This window comes from Chiloscyllium punctatum, chromosome 6 (genome assembly GCF_047496795.1).
Source record: "Chiloscyllium punctatum isolate Juve2018m chromosome 6, sChiPun1.3, whole genome shotgun sequence".
Lineage (NCBI taxonomy): Eukaryota > Metazoa > Chordata > Chondrichthyes > Orectolobiformes > Hemiscylliidae > Chiloscyllium > Chiloscyllium punctatum.
In genome coordinates, this window is record NC_092744.1 from 3802441 (window position 1) to 3829107 (window position 26667).

The window sequence follows — 26667 nt, forward strand, 5'->3', positions numbered from 1 at the left end:
CCTGAATGCTGCAATTATTCAAGAGTGACCGAAGATTCGAACTTTCATATCGCTTGTTAGACACAGACCTGAACTGCTGTGCTCTTCCAGCACCACTAATACAGACCTCATCAGTCTGCTCTGGCTCTGGAATCGCAGTACGCAGGCGCAATTTGTGGGCGGGGCTGTATCTGGTGCGCAGCCGCAGTCTGGCCGGTGTGATGGCGGCGGTGATGTTGTCACGCCGCGTTCTCGGTCCCTTCGGACAACGGTTTGCCCTCAGCCAGACCATCTCATTCACACAAACTAGGGAGAAGAAACGATGGATGAGAGCTTACGTACAGTTAATGGAAAGGAAGAAGAAACTTGAAGGGCCTCCGCCGCCGAAACCCCGGTGTGTAACAGTGCATGGGCAGCAGGCCTCAGGCCCTGCAGTGCCCAGTATAAACGGTGCTTCGGGTGAATGTTGATTCTCATATTTTGCACTTAATATGCAAGACTATTAGAGCACCTTGCATTTATGGAGTTAGGCCACATATCATCCATGTTCTCGTTGAAAGGGTGAAGAAGCTTGAGGGGCTGAATGGCCTCCTGTTCCAATATTTATATGTGATAGTTAATATATGTTTCTTGGTAGAGGACATAATTAGGAGGCAGATGAAGTTAAAAGTGAGAAGTGACAAGTGGTTTATTTTAGTAGAAACAATGTAAACGCAATATATAATGGTATAAAACTAAAGGGCAGAGGGACCTACGTTTATGTTTGCATAAGTCATTGAAGGTGGAAAAACAGATTGAGATTAATAAAACACGTCCTCGGCTTTATTAATAGCATTACAGATTACATAAACAAGGAGGATATGTTGATTGGAGGTGACCTCTGATGGAGTATTCTGTCCAGAACTGGGCACCACAGAGAATGAGGAAGGGATTTAAGTACAGAAGTGGGGGTATCTTACTGTAATTATACAGGGCCTTCATGAGATCACACCTGAAGTACTGTGCACAGTTTTGGTTTCATCTGAGGAAGAATATTCTGGCTATGGAGGAATACAACAAAGGTTTATCAGACAGACTTCTGGGATAGCAGGACTAATGTATGAAGAGACACTAGATCAGTTAGTGCTATAACCACTTGAGTTGAGAAGGATGAGGGAGGATATCATAGAAACCTTTTAATGTTACTGAGGATTACATCTGCAATAAATGCTGTTGATTGTGAATCCTATCAGATGGAATAGATCAGTTGGAGTGACAATTAGAGACAATGAGGAATTTACAACAGCAAGGGGGTGTGATGAATGGCAGTTATAGGAAAGGAGAAAAGTCGCAGATATATTCACATAGATTAGTTAACTCCAGGAAAGGTAAAAGAGGTAAGTAGGTAGTGCAGGAGTTTTCTGTGGCTATCCTCGTTTCAAATAAGTATGCTGTTTTGGAAATGTAGGGAATGATGGATTTTCAGGGGAATGTAGCACATACAGCCAAGTCTCTGATATTGAGAGAGGCTGTAATGCAACGAAGGGTACATCGGGCTCCACGTTTCTGTGGCCAGCAGTGAAAAATTGTGTGTTCCCTCCCTGTGCCAAGATCAAGGATGTCTCCAAGAGGGTGCACAATGTTCTCAAAAGGGAGAGGGCCCAGCAGGAAGTCATTGTACCAACGACATAGGAAGGGAAAAGGATGAGATTCTGAAGGGAGAATATAAATTAAAATACAGACTGATATATTAAACTGCATTTACTTCAATGCAAAAGGCCAAACAGGGAAGGCTGATCAACTCTGGGCATGTTTAGGAACATGGGACTGGGATATCGTAGCAATTACAGAAATGTGGCTCAGGGATGGGCAGGACTAGCAGCTTAATGTTCCAGGATACAAATGCTACAGGAAGGATAGAAACGGAGGCAAGAGAGGAGGGTGAATGGCATTTCTGATAAGGGTTAGCATTACAGCTGTACTGAGGGAAGATATTCTCAGAAATACATTCAGGGAAGTTATTTGGGTGGAACTGAGAAATAAGAAAGGGATGATCACCTTATTTGGATTGTATTATCGACCCCCTAATAGTCAGTGGGAAATTGAGAAACAAATTTGTAAGGACATCTCAGCAATCTGTAAGAATAATAGGGTGGTTATGGTAGGGGATTTTAACTTTCCACACATAGACTGGGACTACCATTGTATTAAGGGTTTCAATGGAGAGGAATTTGTTAAGCTTGTACAAGAAATATTTCTGATTCAGTATGTGGATGTACCTATTAGACAAGGTGCAAAACCTGTCCTACTCTTAGGAAATAAGGCAGGACAGGTGAATGAGGTGTCAGTGGGGAAGCACTTTGGGGCCAGCGACCATAATTCTATTAGTTTTAAAATAGTGATGGAAAAGTGAAGGCCGGGTTGAAAAGTTGAAGTTCTAAATTGGAGGAAGGCTAATTTTGATGGTATTAGGCAAGAACTTTCAAAAGCTGATGTGGGGCAGATATTCGCAGGTAAAGGGATGGGTGGAAAATGGGAAGCCTTCAGAAATGAGATAACGAGTCCACAGAGACAGTGTATTCTTGTTAGGGTGAAAGAAAAGGCTGGTAGGTATCGAGATTGCTGGATGACTAAAGAAATTGAGGGTTTGGTTAAGAAAAAGAAGGAAGCCTATGTCAGGTGAGATCGAGTAAATCCTTAGAAGAGCATTGAGGCTGTAGGAGTATACTTAAGAGGCAAATCAGGAGGGCAAACGGAGACATGAGATAGCTTGGTAAATAGAGTTAAGGAGAATCCAAAGGGTTTTTACTAATACATGAAGGACAAAAGGGTAACTAGGGAGAGAATATCGCCCCTCAAAGATCAGCAAGGTGACCTCTGTGTGGAGCTGCAGGAGATGGGGAGATACTAAACAAGTATCTTGCATTCCTGTTTACTGTGGAAAAGAACATGGAAGGTATAGAATGTAGGGAAATAGATAGTGACATCTTGAAAAATAGGCAAAAGTGAGGACTGCAGATGCTGGAGATCAGAGTGGTGCTGGAAAAGCACAGGAGGTCTCTCCTGCTCCTCGGATGCTGCCTGACCTGTTGTGCTTTTCCAGCACCACTCTAATCTAGACATCTTGAAAAATGTCCATATTATAGAGAAGGAAATGCTGGATGTCTTAAAACGCATAAAATTGGATAAATCCCCAGGACCCGATCAGGTGTACCCGAGAACTCTGTGCGAAGTTAGGGAAGTCATCGCTGGGCCTCTTGCTGAGATGTTTGTATCACTGATAGTCACAGGTGAGGTGCCAGAAGACTGGAGGTTGGCAAAAGTGGTGCCATTATTTAAGAAAGATGGTAAGGAAAAGCCAGGAGATTATAGACCGGTGAGCCTAACCTCAGTAGTGGGCAAGTTGTTGGAGGGAATCCTGAGGGACAGGATGTACATGTATTTGGAAAGGCAAGGACTGATGTGGGATAGTCAAGACCGCTTTGTGCGTGGGAAATCGTGTGTCACAAACTTGATTGAGTTTTTTGAAGAAGTAACAAAGAGGATTCATGAGGGCAGAGCGGTAGACGTGATCTATATCAACTTCAGTAAGGCGTTCGACATGGTTGCCCATGGGAGATCCCATGGAATACAGGGAGAACTAGCTATTTGGATACAAAACTGGTTCAAAGGTAGAAGACAGAGGGTGGTAGTGGAGGGTTGTTTTTCAGCCTGTGACCATTGGAGTGCCACAAGGATCAGTGCTGGGTCCACTACTTTTCATCATTTATATAAATGATTTGGATGTGAACATAAGAGGTATTGTTAGGAAGTTTGCAGATGACACCAAAATTGGAGGTGTAGTGGACAGCAAAGAGGGTTACCTCAGATTACAACAGGATGGGCCAATGGGCTGAGGAGTGGCAGATGGAGTTTAATTCAGATAAATGCGAGGTGCTGCATTTTGGGAAAGCAAATCTTAGCAGAACTTATACACTTACCGTTAAGGTCCTAGGGAGTGTTGCTGAATAAAGAGACCATGGAGTGCAGATTCATACCTCCTTGAAAGTAGAGTCGCAGGTAGATAGGATAATGAAGAAGGCATTTGGTATGCTTTCCTTTATTGGTCAGAGTATCGAGTACAGGAGTTGGGAGGTCGTGTTGCAGCTGTACAGGATGTTGGTTAGGTCACTTTTGGAATATTGCATGCAATTCTGGTCTCCTTCCTATCGGAAAGAAGTTGTGAAACTTGGAAGCGTTCAAAAAGGATTTAGTCCTTGGATGGTATTTTGCACCACCCTTACTGGCAATAAAATTCACTAAAGAGGAGGAAAACAACAACAAACTGCCATTCCTAAATGTCACAGTAAAGCGAACAGTCAATGGGGAACTTCAAACCAGCGTCTACAGGAAAACAACACATACAGACCAAATATTGAACAACAGAAGCAATCATCCCAACACCCACAAACGAAGCTGCATCAGAATATTATTTCAAAGAGTCACCATACACGGCAGCACAGAGGAACTATGCAGAGCAGAGGAAAATCACCTATACTGTGTATTCAAACAGAAAGGGTACCCAATGAACACAGTCCACAGATTTCTCAGCAACAAACCCAAACAAGCAGACAAAACATGTCCAGAAACCCTAGCCACTCTCCCTACATCAAAGACATCTTAGAAATGACTGCCAGACTACTCTGACCCCTTGGCATCATGGTAGCCCACAAACCCACCAACACACTAAAACACCAGCTAATGAACTTGAAAGACCCTATACAGACAACAAGCAAAACTGATGTAATTTACAAAATACTGTACAAGGACTGTAACAAACACTACATTGGACAAACAGGCAGAAAACTAGGCACCAGGATACACAAACATCAGCTAGCCACAAAAGGACATGACCCACTCTCACTATTTTCCTTACATACAGATGAGGAAGGACACCACTTCAACTGGGACAACACATCCACCTTAGGACAAGCCAAACAGAGACATGCACGAGAATTCCTAGAAGCATGGCATTACAATCGGAACTCTATCAACAAACACATTGACTTGGACCTGATTTACCACCCCCTGAGAAATGACACCACCATCCCAAAGAAACCCAAACAAATAAATAGAAAGCAGGAATTATCAGCAATGCTTTGTCCGGAGGTTCACTGACGAAACATCTGAAAATGAACCTTCCAGCTCAGTGAGCAAACCTACATCCAGTATATGAATAGGAAGGGTTTGGAGGGATATGGGCCAGGTCCTGGCAGGTGGGACTAGATTGGGTTGGGATATCTGATCGGCATGGATGAGTTGGACCGAAGGGTCTGTTTCCATGCTGTACATCTCTATGGCTAGTTAGGGTGGATTCAACAAGGGTGTTCCTGATAAGCAGAGAGTCCATAACCACAGGTTGTTAAGGATATGGGTAGGCCATTTAGAACTGAGGTGGGAAGTTTCTTGACCCAGAGAATGGTGATTCTATGAAACTCTCTGCCAACGAAAGTGATTAAAGCCAAAACATTGAATGTTTTTAAGAAGGCATTCGATTTAGTTGTTGGGGCTGAAGGGATTAAAGGATACTGAATTGGATGTTTAGCCATGATCACATTGAAAGGTGGAACAACTCAAGGGGCTGACTGGCCTACTCTGTTCCTCTTCTCTGTTTCTATGTATACATGTTAAACAAGAGTTCCATGAGAATAGTTTTAGGGATGAGGAGCTTAAATTATAAAGGAAAAGTAGGACAGTTTTCTTTGGCGAATAAATGGAGCAGACGAGATTTAATAGAAATAATCCAAGTCACTAGGGTCTGGACAGTCGATACAGAGAAGGCTTTCCCACTCTTGAATGGATCAGAATGAAGAGGGCGCAGATTTAAAATAATTGATGACACAAACAAAATCAGCCTGTGGATAAACTTCTTCACATCATGAGTAGTTAAAATCTGGAGTGCAGTGGTGGTGTTCCCATTTATCGCTGACCTTGTCCTTTCAGATAGGAATGGTTGTGGGTAGGAAGGTGCTGTAAAAGGATCTTTGGTGAATTTCTGCAGTGCATTTTGTAGGTAGCACACACTGCTGCGACTGATAGTCAGTGTAGAGGGAGTGGATGTTTGTGAATGTGGTGCCAGTCAAGTGGGCTGCTTTGCCTTGGACAGTGCCCAGCTTCTTAAGTGTTGTTGGAGCTGCACCCAGCCAGGCAACTGGGGAGTATTCCATCACAACCTGGCTTGTGCTTTGTAGATGGCAACAGGTTTTGTACAGTTAATGGTATCCCCTAGAATATTGATAGTGGGGTATTTGGTAATGGTAACACCATTGAATATCAAAAGAGAAGTGGTTATATTTTGTCTTATTGGAGATGGACATTACCTGGCATTTGTGGCACGAATGTTACTGCCTACTTGTCAGCCCAAGCCTGGATTATCTAGATCTTGTTGCATTTGTACGTGGTCCACTTCAGTATCTGAGGAGTCGTGAATGGTGCTGAACATAGTGATTCATCGTCCAACATCCCCACTTCTGACCTTATGATTGGGGGGGGAAGGTCATTGATGAAACAGCTGAAAATGGTAAGGCCTAGGACACTACCCTGAGGAACGCCAGCAGAGATATCCTGGAGCTGAGATGACTGATCCCGAACAACCACAACCATCTTATTATGTGCCAAGTATGTCTCCAATCAGCAGAGAAGTTGCCCCCTAATATTCATCAACTCTAGTTTTGCTAGGGCTCCTTTATGTCATGTTCAGTCAAATGCAGCTTCATTGTCAAGGGCTGTCACTCTCACCTCACCTCAGAAATTCAGCTCTTTTATCCATGTTTGAACCAGGGCTATAATGAGGTCAGGGGTCGAGTGGCCCTGGCAGAACCCAACTGGGCATCACTGAGCAAGTTATTGCAGAGCAGATGCTGCCTGATTGCACTATTGATTACACCTTCCATCACTTTACTGATGATCGACAGTAGACTGATGGGGCAGTAGTTGGCTGGGTTGGAATTTCCTACGTTTTGCATACAGGAGATACCTGGGCAATTTTCCACATTTAAAAAGTGTGCTGGAAAAGCTCAGCCGGTCAGGCAGCATCTGAGGAGCAGGAGAATCGACATTTCGAGCAATGTTCGACTCTGATCTCCAGCATCTACAGTCCTCACTTTCTTCCAATTTTCTCAAGATGTCAGTGCTGTAATTATGCAGCATGGCTACTGGAGCACAAGTGTTCAGTACTATTGCCAAATATTATCAAGGCCCATAGCCTTTTCACTATCTAATGCCTCCAATCGATATCACATGGAGTGAATTGAATTGGCTGAAAACTGGCATCTGTGATGCTAGGGATCACTGGAGGAGGCCGAGATAAATCATACACTTGAAGCCTTATGTTTTGAATTAGATGTATGATGTAGTGGGCTCATCCATAAATATGGATGGGAATGTTTTTGCAACCTCCTCCTTTAGTGAGTTGTTTAATTGGCCACCATCATTCTCAACTGAAAATGGCAGGACAGCAGAGCTTAGATCTTGATCTATCTTGATTTGTTTGAGGGAATGTGAAATAGAGACTAATGATGTGTCTCAGAGAAGGCATAGATATTGGCAGATGACATTCCTAGTTTGTGTCATTCATCTTGGTGTTTGGATATGCACCTCAAGTGCTGTAAGCAACAAAGTTGTAGACCACATGTTGGAAGTCTTGCTTTTTGGTCAGTGCAGATAGTTTGAACCATGTGACCTCTTCGGTGCTGTACATTTTCAGTGATTCTATCTGGAAGACAGAACAGGGTGGTAAAACTGATGCTGACAGTTGGTGGGTTAAAAACAAATCTCAATTTTTTTTCTCAAATTCTGAAGTAATTAGCCGTAGCAAGTTTTTAAAAAGGTCACCACTGGAAGAGCAGTTTGGCTGAGTTAATAAGTTTATTCAGATATATGATGTAGGCATCACTGGCTTCACCAGCATTTATTGTCCATCCCTAGTTGCTCTTGAGAAAGTGGTGGTGAGCTGCTGCCTTGAACCACCACGGTTCTTGTGCTGTAGGTCGTCCCACAAAAGAGTATGAGGGAGTTCTAGGATTTTGACCTAGCAACGCTGCAAGATCAAGAATTCATTTCGAAGTCTGAACTGAGTTGCTTGGAGGAGAGCTTGCAAGTAGTGGTGTTCTAATGCATCTGTTTCTCTTTTCTTTCTAGATAAGGTCAGAAATCACACAACACCAGGTTATAATCCAACAGGCTTATTTGAAATCAAAGCTTTCGCAGCGCTGATTAACTGAAGAAGGAATAGCACTGCAAAAGCTTGTGATTTCAGATAAACCTGTTGGACTATAACCTGGTGTCATGTGAATTCTGAGTTTGCCCACCAGCACCTCCACATCATTTCTTTCTGGATGGTAGTGGTTTGGAAAGTGCTGTGTATGGAGCCCTACTGAATATCCACAGTGCGGTTTGTCAGTTGTATATACTGCTGCTTCTGAGTGTCGATGGTGGAAGAACTGAATGTTTTGTGGATCTGGTGTCAATCAGGTGACTTAGTGTCAAGCTTCTTGATTGTTGTTGCAATTTTACTCATCCAGGCAAGTAAGGAGTATTCCATCACACTCCTGATTTGAGTCGTGTCAATGGTGGACAGGCTTTGAGGAGTTAGAAAGTGCAAGATTTCTAGCTTTTGACCTGCTCTTGAAGTCCAGTATTTATATGGCTAGTCTAGTTTCTGGTCAGTGGGGTGTGTTGTTTGATGTAGTCCCCAGTCTTAGGGATGAAAGGTCTACATACCAGGCATAGTGCAGCACTCGGATATCATGTTACTTATTTGTGTGTTTGGAGAGATGTCATGTGAAAAAACACTCTTGGAGTCATAGTGTAGTGGCAGCATGAGACAGCTAGTTTTACCTGTTGTTCAAATGTTTGAAACATCTTCCCCTTCCAGGGTAGTTTACGATAGACCCAACTTCCTTTTATCTGCAGATGGGAGCATCATCTCGAAGTCTTCGCATTGGATTCTAGTATGTTATAGGAGTACACAATTTTAGATTGATATTTGTTTTTGATATAAGCTTCAATAACTGGTGAAACTGTGAAGGTGAAAAGCAATTTTTGTTACTGTAAGCTGACTTTAAAATATTTTGTTGCATTTCAGGTCACAGCAACCTAACTGGGACTATCATGCTGAAGTAGAGGCCTTCAGTCATCGTCTTAATGAGAATTTCAACCTGGATCTTCTAAAAACAGCATTTGTTAATCCCTGTTACATCATGTCTGAGGAAGCACGTCGCCGGGAGCTTAAACTGGAAAGAGAGGAAATAACATTAAATCTTAAAGACAACCAGCAGTTATTTGAGAAAGGTTTATCGTTAGCAAATAAATACCTCCAAGACTGTTTCAGTAGTGCCTATCCAAACTTACCTGCCGATGGTGTTAAGGCACTTACTGGTCACATCACTGGGTCACAGATTGTGTGCCATGTGGCCAGGAATTTAGCTGTTGAAGACTTGACACTAAGTGCAGAGTTTCCAGTGCCACAAGAGGTTTTACAAAAGACATTCTTTGCTCTTATTGGAGCTTTGCTAGAGAGCAGTGGACCTGCAAGAGCCACCTTATTTGTCAGGGTAAGATATTGGGGTGGTAATGGTGTGGGTAGTGGGTTATATTGCATGTTTAAATAATAACAAGGAACTACACTCGGTACGGTGACAATTGCCTAAGGTTCACGCAGATTTACAAGTTGTGAGAGCAGAAACAAGTTGTATTCATATAATTTATATTATACCTTCAACATAAAGAAATGACCCAAGATGTTTCTCAGAAGCACAAACAAATATGAATAGTGAGACTCGCAGAAAGCTTGGTAACCGGAGCGGTTTGAGGTTGAAGGTAATTAACGAACTAACCAGTGGAGATAATGAGAATTGTTTTATGATCTGGAATGCAATACCTGAAAGGATGGTAAAAGCAGTTTAATGCTTCCTTTGAAAATAGAATTGAATGTATGTTTGTAAAGGAGAAAAATTGTAGGACCATGAGGAAGGTCAAAGGATCAAGACCAAATGGACAGTTCTTTCGAACAGCCAGTTCAAACATGATTGGCTGAATTGCCTCCTCCCTCTGTGCTTGATAATTCTGACACCCTGAAAAAGATATTAGAAGGGGTAATAAAAACATAGTCAAAGGGATAGGTTTTACATTCAGGCTTAAAAGAGGAAATGAATAATGAGGAAATGAATTTATGTCAGAAACTGTAGAGTTTAGCTCTTGTTATACAGCCAGTATGTATGAAAGGTGAAAACACAGATGATTTCAAGATAAAATACCCATTGGGCAAATTGTGTGATTGGAAGTGATGTGGAATGAAAATGTTCAGCAAAATTGCTCGTACTGTTGAGGAAATGTGTTTACTGAACTTTAAACAAAATAAAGAAATGAGTGTAGTCTATCTCAAGATAGTAGAAATTTGCCAAGGTTTGAATTCTTAGCTAAGATCCTTGGAAAATGTTTGTGATTAATGAGGTGAGTGTCAGTGATGGGAAGTGAAATGTTTCTAATTATTTTATCAACCAGAATCAAAATTGCTCTACTGCATAAAGAACAAACCCAGACATGGAGTAAAACCACCTCTATTTTGTCCTAACAATGTGCTTTAATCTCAAAACACTCATATTCCCTACATCTGCCAACCTTATGGCTTCTCTGAGATCATTAAATTGTTTTTTTTTTGCAATAGCAACATAGTAGATTGCGATTAGAGAAAAATTACTCCTCTTGTACAATGGGACTTGTAAAATGCATTGCACTCAAAATACAAGATGAAACAGTCAAAATACTGGAGAGCACTTAGCAAACACATCCTTGAATGTTTATGAGGAGAGAAAATTAGCAGAATCTTCTCAGACATGAAAAATAGACCTGTAATGTACAAGAACTTTATGGAAATGTCAAATAATATTGCTTGAATTTTGTACAAAGTGAAAGAATAAGATCACCTTGGTCAGACACAAGTTTTGACTAAGATGCATTTGGATTGTGCACTATTCAGATGGAGGCAGTGACGTTGGGAGAATCGAATATGGAATCTGCTAGTCCAGTCATGAGCTGGGCACACTTTGCTGGGCTCTTGAGAGCGCTGTTTCTGATGATTTCTTACGTTCAGATTTAAATATTTATGCATATCATTGTATTTTTCCTCATTATTAAAATATATCTGGAGGGTTAGTGTCAAATGCTTTTGATTTCAAACTAATGCTAAGATGTTGCATTGTAAATTCTGAGTTGGGCCTGACTTTGCCCTTGATATGGAGTACAATATTTTTGCATCTGCAGAGCAAAGCTGCTTCACCCTCACATGGCAACTATGCGTATGTCAGCTCAATTAACCAGCTAAAAACTTGAAATTTACAAAGTGAGGGCTTTGGTTTTCATTTATATAGTTGAATTGACAGAATTCCACTATGGTTGAATTTAAAGTTCAGATGGAGAGTGTCAAGATAAAATCAAATACCAGAGTCTAAGAAAATAAGGGAGGCTCTCAAATTGAAAGCGAAGGCAAACAAAATGGCCAAGATCAGTGGGAATCTAGAAGACTGGGAAAGCTTTAAAGGTCAACAGAAAGCTACTTAAAGATCTATAACGAAAGGTAAGATGAAACATGAGGGAAAACTAGCATAGAATATAAAGACAGATAGCAAAAGTTTCTAGAAATAGATAAAATGAAAAAGAGTAGCAAAAGTAAACGTTGATCCTTTAGAGGATGAGCAGGGGCATTTAATCATGGAATAGGATGAAAAGGGCTGAGGCATTGAACAGGTATTTTGTGTTGGTCATCACAGTGGAGGACACAAGTAACATGCCAGTAATTTGACAAAGAGACAAAGGTAGGTGAGTAGCTGGAAACAATCATTATCTCAGAAGTGGTAGTATTGGGCAAGCTAATGGAGCTAAGGATACACAGGTCTCCTGGCCCTGATGGAATGCAACCCAGGGTACTAAATGAGGTGGCGGGAGAAATAGCAAATGCATTTGTGGCAATTTCCCAGAAGTCGCTGGACTCTGGGACAGTTCTAGCAGATTGGAAAACAGCAAATGTGACACCACTGTTAAAAAAAAAAAGGGAGGTAGGCAAAAGATGGGAAATTATAGACCAGTTAGCTTAACTTCTGTAATGGGCAGGTGCTTGAGTCTATTATCAAGCAAGAAATAGCAGGGCATCTAGATAGCAGTTGTCCCATTGGGCAGACGCAATATGGTTTCATGAAGAGCAAGTCATGCTTAACTAATCTTTTGGAATTCTATGAAGACACTACAAGCAAGGTGGACAATGGGGACCCAGTTGATGTGGTGTACCTAGATTTCAAAAAGGCCTTCAACAAGGTGCTGCAGAAGATGCTGCTGCATACGATAAAGTTGCATGGCATTGCGGGTAAAGTATTGGATTGGTTGACTAACAGGAAGCAAAGAGTGGGGATAAATGAGTGCTATTCTGGTTGGCAATCAGTGAGTAGTAGTGTGCCTCAGATATCAGTGCTGGGACCGCAGTTATTCACAATTTACATAGATGATTTGGAGTTGGGGACCACGTGTAGTGTGTCAAAGTTTGCAGGTGACACTAAGATAAGTGGCAGAGCAAAGTGTGCAGAAGACTGTGAAACTTTGCAGAGGAACATAGATACTTTAAGTGAGTGGGCAAAAGTCTGGCAGATGGAATAAATGTGAAATCATCCCTTTTGGTCGGAGTAATAGTAAAAAGGACTATTACTTGAATGGTAAAAAGTTGTAGCGTGCTGCTATGCAGAGGGACCTGGGTATCCTTGTACACAAAGCAGAGAAGGTTAGTCTGCAGGTACAACTGGTAATTCGGAAGGCAAATGTAATTTTGTCCTTCACTGCTAAAGGGATTAAGTTTAAAAGCAGGGAGGTTACGTTGCTGCTGTATAGGATGCTAGTGAGACCACATCTGGAGTAGTGCGTGTAGCTTTAGTCCCCTTACTGAGGAAAGGGGATGCAGAGGAGGTTCACTAGGTTGATTCCGGAGTTGAAGGGGTTGGCTTATGAAGAGAGACTGAGTAGACTGAGATTATATTCGTTGGAATTCAGAAGAATGAGGGGGGAATCTTATAAATCGTATAAAATTATGAAGGGAATAGATAAGATAGATGTAGAAAGGATGTTTTCACTGGTGGGTGAAACTAGGACAAGAGAGCATAGCCTCAAAATTAAGGAGGGTAAATTTAGGACTGAATTGAAAAGGAACTTCTTCACCCGGAGGGTTGTGAACCTATTCCCTGCCCAGTGAAGGAGTTGACGCAACTTCAGTAATTGTTTTTAAAGCTAAGATAGTTCTTTTTTGAACAATGAAGGAATTCGGGGATACAGTGAGCGGGCAGGTAATTGGAGCTGAGGCCACAAAAGATCAGCCATGATTCTATTGAATGGCACAGCAGCCTTGAACAGCCAGATGGCTTACTCTGCTCCTACTTCTTATGTTCTTATGTAATATAACTCTGGGTTGTGTCTGTTGTGTTTGCAGTTTTGTATGATTTGAACCAAGACCAAAAGTAACTATTTATATCCGTGAATGCAATGTTTGGTGGCTTGTGTTATTAACATGGTGTTACATGCTGTCTCTAATGATTCAAATGCTTTGTGAATTTGTAACAATCTACTAACAGTTCATGAAATGTTCACTCCTGCTTTCACTTTTGAATACAGAATTTAACTTTATGTTGTAATGTGTTTTCTAATTTATAGGACTTCTTAATTTCTCAACTTATTGGTAAGGATCTGTTTGAAATCTGGCCTATTGTTAATCCCATGGGACTATTGGTGGAAGAGCTGAAGAATAGGAAGATGGCTCTTCCTGAGTCCAGACTGACGAGACAGTCTGGAGTCAGCACTGTGCTCCCAGTGTATTTTGTTGGATTATACAGGTACTTGATGAATTTTGGTCAACATGCTATGGAGTGGCAATGACTTAAACTCTATGGTTAATAAGTATGAATGGAACTGCTGTAAAAAAGCATTTCATATGTTTCCTCTTGCTCATCATATAAATGTATTGCAGGCTGTAAAATGTTAGGTCTCAGAAATGAAGCTTAAAAGCTGTTTGGAACAGTGGAACACGAAGGGTTGATGGCGTTCTTGATTGTTGGAAGCATGTTTTATGAATTGCTGGATAGAAGGATAATTTAATGGCTGCAGAACTAAAGTGGTGGGCAGGGTTGCTGATTGCATGAGTGGGTTGCTGTTGTGGGAAATGAGTTTAGGATTGCTGATTCACATTATGAACAGGCAGTGAAAGTTTTTGTACGAGCAGCTGCATTAATGTTAAGGAATGCTCCATTTAAAGATTGCTCATTTTTAAAACAGTAATTTTGCATCTGCAAGAGCTACCTGATAGTGACATCTCTTCTTGAACCATTGCAAGTCTTGTGTTAATAATCTTGTAGTCCTAGTGTTGATAGAGTTTTGCAGGGCAATAAAGAAGTAGTAATATATATCCATCAGGATGATATGTTATTTAGCCTCTTACGTGATAGGCCTTTCAGAATGAGCTGGTAATCCTGCTTCTCGGATGCTGCCTGACCGGCTGTGCTTTTCCAGCACCGCACTTTTTGACTCTGATATCCATCATCTGCAGTCCTCACTTAGTCCTGCCACTTGTCAATCCAACATAGGAGACTAAAAGCTGCAGTTGCCAGGCATCTGTGAAATGTTTAAATCCAAATATTGCGATAGAGAACATCATTTTTAAATGAAACAGCTAAAAGCCATTGACTTGTTGGTGCTACCTTGAGCAATGCAATGATTAGTTGGGGTATTTTGCCTGTACGGAGTTGGTATATGGTACATTTGGAATAGAAGAAAGAGAAGAGTTGATGAATGAAGGGTGAGAGAAGTGCCGAAAATGGAATCAAATACTTTGGATATGAGAGTGCAGCTGTTCTATTAAATTAAAATAGAACAGAGAAAAGAGATCAACTCCTAAAAATGCATGAATGCTTAAAAGGAAATGTCTCTTTTCTTGGGCCATTCAGTCAAGTTGCATGTATTAAATATTCCTAGAATTGTCATTTATTTTACATAATTAAATTGGACTTTCAACTTTCAGACATGAGTTTTAATTTTTAAGTTTTGCTCAACTTCCCTGAACAATTAGTTTTTTTTTCTAATTGACTGGGTTAGATAAAAGATTTTGAATGGTTTGTGAAATAGTTACCTCATGAAGCCTGCATTGTTCAATTTCGTGTGACAAGTAACTCATACATTTAAATTATACTTGGTAAATGCATCTGTCTTACGTTTATAAGAAAATGTAGTAGTACTGACCTTGAAATGCTGGGATTAACAGATTTCAATGTCTTGTTTCAGTGATAAGCAACTAATTGCAGAAGGACCTGGTGAAACTGTGCTGTCAGCAGAAGAAGAGTCAGCACGAGTAGCACTGCGTAAAATTTATGGCTATACAGAAAACAGACGACCTTGGGATTATTCAAATCCCACAAAGCAACCCACAGCAGCTAAAGCTCTGTGCAATTAATGTGCTGGCCTCATCCCATCTGATTTGTCATCAAGTAATAGTCCTGATTATAGGACATTAACCATTGTAAAATGATGAACATTTGCACAGCTGAAATAAAAACATTCAAAATCAGTTTTCAGTTTTCATTGCAAAAAGTATTTGGGGCATTGTGTCCTGATGATGCGTACAATTCTGGCTGTCATGTTGTGAAGAGGATAAAGATGTACTGGAAAGGATGTGTTGTCCCAGTCATGAAACATCTGAAAGTGAACCTTCCAGCTCAGTGAGCAAACTTACATCCAGAACCTCAACCCGAGCTACAAATCTTCTCAAAGCTTGCTAGGATTATTTTCATTTGAAAGACGGAGGTTGAGAGGGGACCTGATTGAGGTTTAAAAAATCATGAGGTATAGACAGGATGGATAGCAAGAAACTTTTACGAAGCATAACGAGTTCAAGGTGAGGGGATAAGTTTAAGGGAGATATGTGTGCAAAGTTCTTAACGCAGAGGGTGGTGGGTGCCTGGAACGCATTGCCAGTGGAGGTGGTAGAGGCAAACACAATAGTATCATTTAAGATGAATCTAGACAGATACATGTATGGGCAGGGAGAAGAGGGATGCAGATCCTTAGAAAATAGGCAACAGGTTTAGATAGAGGATCTGGATTGGTGCAGGCTTGGAGGGCTGAAGGAATTGTTCCTGTGCTGTAATTTTATTTGTTATTTGTACTTTGTTCTTTTAATAACTTGACTTCTTAATGACCTATCCAGAGTGCAGTTTACCAGGAATATCGATTGAAGTCTCAACCACTCATCCAATGAGTGATGGGCAAAACTGTGATAAAAATATTTGAATATAGTTAAGTGCAAAGTCATCCACTTCAGATACAAAAATAATGATAGATCTGAATACTTTATAAATGGTCAAACTTTAGGAACTGTGTAGATTGAAAGGAATTTGGGATTCATTTACATCTCTAAAATATCATGGACAGGTGCAGAAATTAATCAAAACAGCCAATGGAATGATGTATTTTGTTTTGAATATTGAAAGGCAAAAGAAAAAAATATTCCTCAATATCTACACAAAGCCATTAGACCACATCTGGATGATTCTATTCAGTTCTGGGCCCGAATCCTAGAAAGGATCCTTCTGACCTTGGAGATGGTGTGACCCAGATTTACCAGAATGGTATCTAGATGCTAAGTTTTAAAAACATTACAAGTGACGGTTGTATTTCTCAAACTAAAAAGAAAGGATTTGGTTTGATCAAAATTTTAAAGATGAGTATATGCAACAATTCTACTGGTTGGGAAGTCTAGAATAGACCCTTCAGGAATGAGGTTTGGAGGCATGGCCACCTGTACAGGATATGGTAATTTATGAGCCTTCAACAAAGGCAGTTGGCAGTAGATCAATTGTTGATTTCAGACTTAAAGCTTCTGTTGACCAAGAGTTTAAAGGAATTAGGTGACATTAGTCATAAACTCATTGAATGGCAGGACAAACCTAATGAGTTGAATAACCTACTGCTTTCTGGGTCTAGAATCAGTATCCATCTTGTTACTCTCTTGGAACCTTAGTGTGAGAGGGAATTTGTTGGTCACATCCTTTTGATATAGTCATGGTTATTTATGTTTACTTTGTTGACATTCAGTATTGTGCGTGAATGTGGTATTGAAGGAGGACATTGCGTTCCTACTCAAATTTGAGTTTCATGTTTTGAAATACAGAAAAAACTGAATTAAAACTATTACACCTGAATTCCAAAATGTAGAAGTATTGATTTGATATTAAAGGCATTTCTATGCAGGGTGTCACATTGGTTGTTAATAAGTAGTAACTTCAATTCCATAGTACTGGCAGCCTCTATACATTCCTCATGTTGGTATAGATTTGTACCAACTTATTTTTTTTCCTCCATAACTTTACTTCAGTTCTGTAGGATCTGATTTTTCCTTTCATGGAAGGAAATACAATTATGGGTGATTTCCCCAAGTAACACAGAAAGGTAGAAGGAAACTTGTACGTATAACAAAGGTAAGAGAGCAAGGTTTACACCAACTATGTTCACATCCACTGGCAAGCTTAAAAAGCATACTATTGAATTAGGCACTGTGGACAGGTAGATGTATTCAACAGTTTGCCATTTGCACTTCATTCATTATATGCAGTGATGAAATGCAATCCAAAGGGTTAGAAAGATTACACAAACGAGGCTATATATGAGTTAATTTATGCAAAGTAGAAACCTGGTCTATGTCTGCACCATGCACAGAATGTAAAGTTACTTTATATTGTGACTATCCCCAGAAATAATTTTATATTAATCCAAATAGTGAACATAATATAGCTTCTTGGGTGAAATCAGTACAACAACAAATTATTGAGAGAAGGAACACTATTCAAATTTTATTTCATTCTGGTGTTCTCTGAAGTTTTCCTAATGTTAGGAGGAATCTTTAAAGCCATACTTATCCATCAACATTTTTGTTAATTCAGTTTTGTAAGTTTCATAATGAGGTAAACAGTTACAAATACAATGGTGAAACATTGGGAATTGTGAATATACAAAGGGATCAGGGTGTCCTTATACTGCAGTCAATTAGACAGACAGGTGCAGCAAGCACTTAGGAACACTATGGTGTATTGATCTTCAATGCAACAGATTTTGAATTCAGAACTAAGGATGACTTCATGTAGTCAGGGCCTTGTGTGCAGTTTTTATTTCCCAACCTAAGAAAGAACAGAGGGAGGTTCACTGGGCTGATGCTGGGAATCAAGGGAGTGTTAAAGGATGAACAGGGATTTGATTAAAATTTATAAAATTCTAACAGGGCTTGATAGACTAAATGCAATGAGTGTTTTCTCTGGTCGGGGAGACTAGACCAGGGATACAGTGTCAGGATAAAGGGTAGACCATTATGAGGAAACTACTATAGGGGAAGTGAGCCATCTGGATGGAAAGGGTTCCAGCAGGCAAGCGCAGCATGGATTCAGGAAGGGAACGATGTTTGGATGTAACAAACACTGTTGTTGGAGAGGAACAAGTGGATGTTGTATACTTTAGTTTCCAGAAGGCGTTCAATAAGGTGCCGCATAAAAGATTCATGCATAAAAATGCATGGAGTTGCAGTGAATGTACTAGCATGGATAGAGCACTGGTTAACTAATGGAAAACAGAGTGTTGGGAGAAATGGCTGTTTCTCTGGTTAGAGATCAGTGGTGAGCGGGATGCCGCAGGGGTCAATGTTGGGCCTGCAACTGTTCATTATATATATAAATGATTTGGAAGAGAAAACCGAATGTAACATTTCCAAGTTTGCTGGTGACATTAAATTTAGTGGAAAGGCAAACTGCAGAGAATGTGGAAGGTCTGCAAAGAGATTTAAATAGGTTAAGTGAGTGGACAAGGATCTGGCAGATGGAGTACAATGTTGGTAAATGTAAGATTATTCACTTTGGAAGTAAAAATGGTAGGTCAGGGTGTTATTTAAATGGTGAAAGATTGCAGCATGGTGATGTGCAGAGGGACTTAGGAATGTTTGTACGTAAATCGTGAAAAGTTGATTTGTAGGTGAAATAGGTGATCAGGAAGGCAAACAGAATATTGGTTTTCATTGCTAGAGGGATTGAATTTAAGAGGAGGGAGGTCCTGGTGGAATTGTACAAGGTGTTGGTGTGGCCGCACCTGGAGTATTGTGCACAGTTATGGTCTCCTTACTTGAGGAAGGATATACTGGCTTTGGAGGTGGTGCAGAGGAGGTTCACCAGGTTTATTCCGGAGATGAGGGGATGACCCAATGAGGAGAGGTTGAGCTGCCTGGTACTGTACTCACTAGAATTTAGAAGAATGAGAGGGCATCTTACAGAAACATATAAAATTATGAAAGGGTTAGATTAAATAGAGACCGGCAAGTTGTTTCTGCTGGTGGATGAGACTAGGGGATATGGCTTCAAGATTAAGGGGGGGTAGATTTAGGACAAAGATGAGGAGACACTGCTTTCCCCAGAGAATAATGAATCTATGGAATTCTCTGCCCAAGGAAGCAGTACAGGCAGCTTCATTAAATATATTCAAGACACAGTTGGATGGGTTTTTGCATGGTAGGGGAATTACAGATAATGGGAATAATGCAGGTAGGAGGCGCTGAGATGATGGATAGATCAGCCATGATCTTAATGAATGGTAGAGCAGGCTTGACGGGCCAAGTAGCCTACTCTTCCTATTACTATGATACCAAGAGCCTGTGGAATTCCGAACCACCAATGGCCAAGTCACTGAATATATTCAAGAAAGGAAAAGACAACTTTCAGATTATAAATGTATCAAGAGGTATGAGGAATAAGTGGGAATAAGGCATTGAGGTAGAGGATCAGCTGCAATCATACTGAATGGTGGAAAGGCATATTGTGCCAAATAGTTCCTAGATTCTGTTTCTAATAAATAATTTGAAATGTACAAGAGAACCAACATCCAGAAATACGAACATGTAATGTTTAAAAATAATAGAATAAAAAATGTCTTTCATAACTACATGGTAGCTTTCCTAGATTTTTATTTTTACCCTCAAGCATGTGTTGTATGTATAAGTGTTAATGAAACACTCTGTAGTTGAAGCTACAGTTAGTGAGTTTTGAGAAGATTTGTAGCTCAGGTTGAGGTTCTGAATGTTTGCTCGCTGAGCTGGAAGTTTCATTTTCACACGTTTTGTCACCATATTAGGTAACATCATCAGTAAGTCTCCAGATGAAGCAGTGGTGGTATGGCCCGCTTTCAATTTATGTGTTTGAGTTTCCTTGGGTTGGTGATGTCATTTCCTGTGGTGACATAATTTCCTGTTCTTTTTTGCAGGGTGGTAAATGGGATCCAAGTTAATGTGTTTGTTGATAGAGTTCCAGTTGGAATGCCACGCTTCTAGGAATTCTCGTGCGTGTCTCTGTTTGGCTTGTCCTAGGATGGATGGGTCATGTCATTTTGTGGCTAGTTGATGTTCATGTATCCTGATGGCTAGTTTTTTGCCTGTTTGTCCAATGTATCAGTGCTGCGGTTTTGGTAATGCTACCTCATAATGCGATTTAACTACAGTATTTGTTTTTTAGCAGGTAAGTTAAAGTTTTAGTTATTTTATGTATTTAGTCAAATTTCCAATGTTTAACTGGTAGCAGAATCTTTGATTCTCATCAACATTGATGGTAGCAAAGGTCATACTCAAGTTGTAACCATTGCTAATTTTACACATTAAAGGGTAAGAATTGAAACCTGTGTAACTGCTGATTTCCATCAGATTTTACTTACAATTTAAAAAGAACAAAGCCAATCTGGTAAATTACCACCCTATCAGTTTACTCTCAATTACTAGCAAAATGATGAAAGATGTTGAGCATATTAGCAAGCAACATGCAACCCTTTAACATTCCTCAATAAGGATTCTACCATTCTCACTTGGATCCTGAACTTATTATAGACTTGGTCCACATGCACAGAAGAGTCAAATTCCACAGGCATTGCAAGACTGACCGCCTCTGACAACAAGGCAGGATTTATCAACTGTGTCATCAAGAAGCCGTGGTAAAATTTAAAGCACTGGCACTGGAGAGGAATCCTTCAATCAGTTGTACTGATACATAGCATGACTACAGTTGTAAGAGGCCAATTCTTTATGACAGCCATCTTCAGTTACTTCACGAATGAGCCTTCCATCTTAAGGTCAGAAATGGAAATGCTTGGAGAATACTGTGCAATGTTTAGTTCCATTTCTTACTCCTCAGATGATCTAAACAGTCCTTACTGAAGTGCAGCATTGAGACAACTTTCAAACTTGGCCTGATAAGTGTTTCAGTATTTCAGCTACACAAATGCCAGGCTGTGACCACCTCTATTAACAGCATATCTAACCACCATTCAATGGCATTACCATCATTGCATTTCTTCCATCAGTAATATCTTGTGGGTCACCATGGACCTGAAAATTAACTCGACCAGCTACATAAATATAATAGCTCCAATAGCAGGTTATGCAAAGTGTGACTCACCAACTGCCTCCCAAAGCCTTTCTAAGGAGCAAGAAAGAAGACTCTCCACCTACCTGAATGACTGCAGCTCCAAACACACTCAAGAGATTTGATTCCACCCAGGATAAAGCAGTATTTTTGATTGGCATCTCACCCATGACCTTCAATGTTCATCCTTTTCAACACCAATGTACAGTTGCAGCAATGTGTGAATTCAACAGGAAGGCATTGCAGCAACTTGCTAAAGTTTCTTTGTTAATAATAGCCAAAACCCATAATCTCTACCACTTAAAAAGGACTACAGCAGCACACACATGTGAATGCCACCACTTTCAAATTCCCCGTAAATCACACAACACTCTTGCATAGAAATATATCACTGTTCCTTCATACTGGCTAGATCATAATCCTGGAACACCTTAATTAACAGTACTGTGTGAATACCTTCCCCGTACTGACTGCAAAGGTTCACCGACAGTGCCTCACTACCACCTTCACGCAGTCAGTTAGGAATGCACAATGTATGCTGTCTTTGCCAGTGACATTGACATTCTGTGAATGGATTGAAATAAAACAGAATTGCTTTTAGATTATTCTGGAGTATCGTTTGTATAACACTAGTACAAGTTGTCCAATCTGCCTTCAAAGCGGTCAGTGACTGCATTATTCATTCTAATTTTAAAGTTCTCCATTACAACACTGTATCTCCAACTTAATAACTATGTTGTTAGCATAATAGTGGTATAAGCTTGTATCTGTAAATAAATTTAACTTCTAATATCACAAAGGGTCGATGAAATGGAGTTGATTCTTGGTAACAAATCTTATACCAATGCTTTATTCTTCCTTAAATAAACTATGTGTGGAAAACCATTAAAATTGAAATCTAAATTTGTGCCAGTGCTGAAGCTACAACTTTATTCTGATAATTTTTGTAAGAAGCAATACTCAAGTTCACATTAAATGTGATTCAAGAGTCAATATATATGGGAAGTGTAATTTTACATGTATAGACAATGAAGTCCTTCCACAGTCAGAATAAGATGCAGCTGTTCAGCATGTGGAAATTTTAGAGGAGGATAGGAAATCTGTCAGATCTACACTTTCCTTTTCCCCACAATGAGTTTTGGACAAATATTAGAGTATTTTGAAACAAAAAATTGCCTTTGTTTTGATTTGCCAACACAGAGAAGCTGTTATTCCTTTTACTGTGATTGGTACATTACTGTCTATAATGTGACTGCAGTCCTATTTTACTGTGATTGTAGACAGTATACAAATCAGAATATTGGCAAGACCAAACAGACTGAGTAACTGCTTACAAAGCGCCTCCACTCCATCCATAGGAACAACCCTGACCTCCTGGTTGCTTGCCATGTTAATAAACCACCCTGTTCTCATATTAGCATTTCTGTCAGTTACAATGTTCCAATGAAGCTCGAGGAACAACACCTCATTTCTACTTCAGCATTTTAACTATCTTAAAGTTTAATTCAGTTACTTCAGAAAGCGACAGTGTAATGCCCGTTCACCCTCCATGGCTTTGTATTGTTTTATTTAAGTAGAAAGGATCAATTTTCTCCATTTCACACCTTGATTTGTAGCCATTTTACATCACTATTTCATCAAAAATATTTTTTAAAAACCCTGTCTTTTATAATGAAAATAAACAAACTGCAAATGCTGAAGCTCTGAAACAACTGCTGGAAAAACTCAGCAGGTCTGGCAGCATCTATGGAGAGAAAGCAGAGTTAAGATTGAGTCCAGTGACTCTTCTTTAACGGTCTTTTTTTGTCCGTTCTTTAGGTATTTTCTAATCAAGCCTGTTCAGAGGTGTCATTACACACCCCACCTTTCTTGTGGTTTACATCAGTTCAAAGAAGGCTCATTGGCCCTGAAACGTTAACTGTGTTTCTCCCCATAGAAGTTGTGAGACCCGCTGAGTTTCTCCAGCAATTTCTGATTTTGTTTCAGTTTTCCATAATCTGCAGTTCTTTATTTAAAGCTAAAAATCACACACCAGGTTATAGTCCAACAGATTTAACTGGAAGTACTAATTTCTGAGCTCTGCTCTTTCATTAGGTGGTTGTGGAGCACACAATAGTAAGGCATAGAATTTAGAGTCATAGTGATGTACAGCATGGAAACAGACCCTTCGGTCCAACCCGTCCATGCCGACCAGATATCCCAACTCAATCTAGTCCCACCTGCCAGCACCCGACCCATATCCCTCCAAACCCTTCCTATTCATATACCCATCCAGATGCCTTTTAAATGTTGCAATTGTACCAGCCTCCACCACATCCTCTGTCAGCTCATTCAATACACGTACCACCCTCTGCGTGAAAAGGTTGCCCCTTAGGTCTCTTTTATATCTTTCCCCTCTCACCCTAAACCCATGCCCTCTAGTTCTGGACTCCCCAACCCTAGGGAAAAGACTTTGTCCATTTATCCTACCCATGCCCCTCATAATTCTGTAAACCTCTATAAGGTCACCCCTCAGCCTCTGACGCTCCAGGGAAAACAGCCCCAGCCTGTTCAGCCTCTCCCTGTAGCTCAAATCCTCCAACCCTGGCAACATCCTTGTAAATCTTTTCTGAACCCTTTCAAGTTTCACAACATCTTTCCGATAGGAAGGAGACCAGAATTGCACGCAATATCCCAACAGTAGTCCAACCAATGTCCTATACAGCCACAACATGACCTCCCAACTCCTGTACTCAATACTCTGACCAATAAAGGAAAGCATACCAAACGCCGCCTTCATTATCCTATCTACCTGCGACTCCACTTTCAAGGAGCTATGAACCTGCACTCCAAGGGGTTATGAACCTGCTGTTCAGCAACACTCCCTCGGACCTTACCATTAAGTGTATAAGTCCTGCTAAGATTTACTTTCCCAAAATGTAAAACTTCGCATTTATCTCAATTAAACTCCATATGCCACTTCTCAGCCCATTGGCCCATCTCAGCCCATTGGTCAAGATCCTGTTGTAATCTGAGGTAACCCTCTTTGCTGTCCACTACACCTGCAATTTTGGTGTCATCTGCAAACTTACTAACTGTACCTCTTATGCTCACATCCAAATCATTTATGTACATGACAAAACGTAGAGGATTTAGCACCGATCCTTGTGGCACTCTGCGGGTCAGAGGCCTCCAGTCTGAAAAACAACCCTCTACCACCACCCTCTGTCTTCTACCTTTGAGCTAGTCTGTAACCAAATGGCTAGATCTCCCAGTATTCCATGAGATCTAACTTTCTAATCAGTCTGCCATGGGGAACCTTTTCAAACGCCTTACTGAAGTCCATATAGATCACATCTACTGCTCCGCCCTCATCCATCCTCTTTTTTACTTCTTCAAAAAACTCAATCCAGTTTGTGAGACATGATTTCCCACACATAAATCCATGTTGACTATCCCTAATCAGTCCTTGTCTTTCCAAATACATGTACATCCTGTCCTTCAGGATTCCCTCCAACAATTTGCCTACCACTGAGGTCAGGCTCACTGGTCTATAGTTCCCTGGCTTGTCTTTACCGCCCTTCTTAAACAGTGGCACCATTTTTGCCAACCTCCAGTCTTCCGGCACCTCACCTGTGACTATCGATGATACAAATATCTCAGTAAGAGCCCCAGCAATCACTTCTCTAGCTTCCCACAGAGTTCTCGGGTACACCTGATCAGGTCCTGGGGATTTATCCACCTTTAACTGTTTCAAGACATCCAGCACTTCCTCCTCTGTAATATGGACATTTTGCAAGATGTCACCATCTATTTCCCTACAGTCTATATCTTCCATATCCTTTTCCACAATAAATACTGATGCAAAATACTCATTTAGTATCTCCCCCATTTTCTGTGGCTCCACACAAAGGCCGCCTTGCTGATCTTTGAGAGGCTCTATTCTGTCCATTCTGATTTGGCTGCTCCTTGGATGCTGCCTGAACTGCTGTGCTCTTCCAGCATCACTAATCCAGAATCTGGTTTCCAGCATCTGCAGTCATTGTTTTTACCTCTATTCTGTCCATCGCTACCCTGTTGTCCTTAATGTATTTGTAAAAACCCTTTGGATTCTCCTTAATTCTATTTGCCAAAGCTATCTCACGTACCCATTTTGCCCTCCTGATTTCCCTCTTAAGTATACTCCTACTTCCTTTATACTCTTCTAAGGATTCACTCGATCTATCCTGTCTATACCTGACATATGCTTCCTTCTTTTTCTTAACCAAACCCTCAATTTCTTTAGTCATCCAGCATTCCCTATACCTACCAGCCTTCCCTTTCACCCCGACAGGAATATACTTTCTCTGGATTCTTGTTATCTCATTTCTGAAGGCTTCCCATTTTCCAGCCGTCCCTTTACCTGCGAACATCTGCCTCCAATCAGCTTTCGAAAGTTCTTGCCTAATACCATCAAAATTGGCCTTTCTCCTATTTATAGCAAAAGTTTACAGTGAGATGTAACTGAAATTATACATTAAAAAATATCTTGATTGTCTGTTAAGTCTGTCATCTGTTCGAATACCATGATAGTTTCACTTCTTTCATGTGTAAATCAGAAACTTTTTTTAAAAAGTTGCATTCTCAGGTTAAATGTAACAATTGGTGTTAGCTACACAATATGTTGAATGTGTTACGCCCAAGTTCTCTGTCTGTGCCATGATGTTTAGATTGATTCTAATCTAAAAATTGTGATCAGAGTTTTACATGAATGCATGTAGTTTTTGAGCAAAGTACAATGTAATTGTGCCTTATAATTGTGTCCTCCACAACCACCTGATGAAGGAGCAGCGCCCAGAAAGCTAGTGTGTCTCCAATCAAACCTGTTGGACTATAACCTGGTGTTGTGTGATTTTTAACTTTGTCCACCCCCAGTCCAACACCGGCATCTCCATATCATGACTTTATTTTGAACCTTATGACACGTTTCTGGAGAAGTCCTTTTTTGCTTTAGGCCTGTGGTTCCTCCTCTGTCACTGGTCAAAAGGATACAGAAAATAAAAGACTATTTGTTCCAACCTCTGTCGGTTCTGAAGAAGAGTCCGACCAGACTGTTAGGGTTAATTCCGTTTCTCCCTCCACACAAAGACCACAGTGACATTCCCCTCACATACTCTCCCCCTACCCCGCCCCGGTCCGTCACTAATCCCCTCCCCCCGGACCGGAAGTGGCGTCATGTTTCCGCTGGAGA

At 40.6% G+C, this 26667-nt stretch overlaps 1 protein-coding gene and 1 long non-coding RNA gene across 3 annotated transcripts; one reads left to right on the forward strand and one right to left on the reverse strand.

Annotated features, from left to right (window-relative positions):
• Positions 1 to 168: 168 nt before the first annotated feature.
• Positions 169 to 15586, forward strand: mrpl44 (mitochondrial ribosomal protein L44). The gene is made up of 4 exons (XM_072571896.1): positions 169 to 373; positions 9083 to 9551; positions 13684 to 13862; positions 15304 to 15586. The coding sequence occupies exons 1-4, from the start codon at positions 201 to 203 to the stop codon at positions 15470 to 15472; spliced, it is 990 nt and encodes a 329-aa protein (XP_072427997.1). The 5' UTR covers positions 169 to 200; the 3' UTR covers positions 15473 to 15586.
• Positions 723 to 26582, reverse strand: LOC140478666 (uncharacterized). 2 transcript variants are annotated; one of them, XR_011960837.1, is made up of 3 exons: positions 26496 to 26582; positions 8836 to 8945; positions 723 to 7711 (listed from the first exon to the last, which is right to left on the reverse strand). It is a non-coding gene; the product is annotated as an uncharacterized lncRNA (long non-coding RNA). The 2 variants fall into 2 exon arrangements; XR_011960838.1 differs by having other exon boundaries at positions 26392 to 26576.
• Positions 26583 to 26667: the final 85 nt, after the last annotated feature.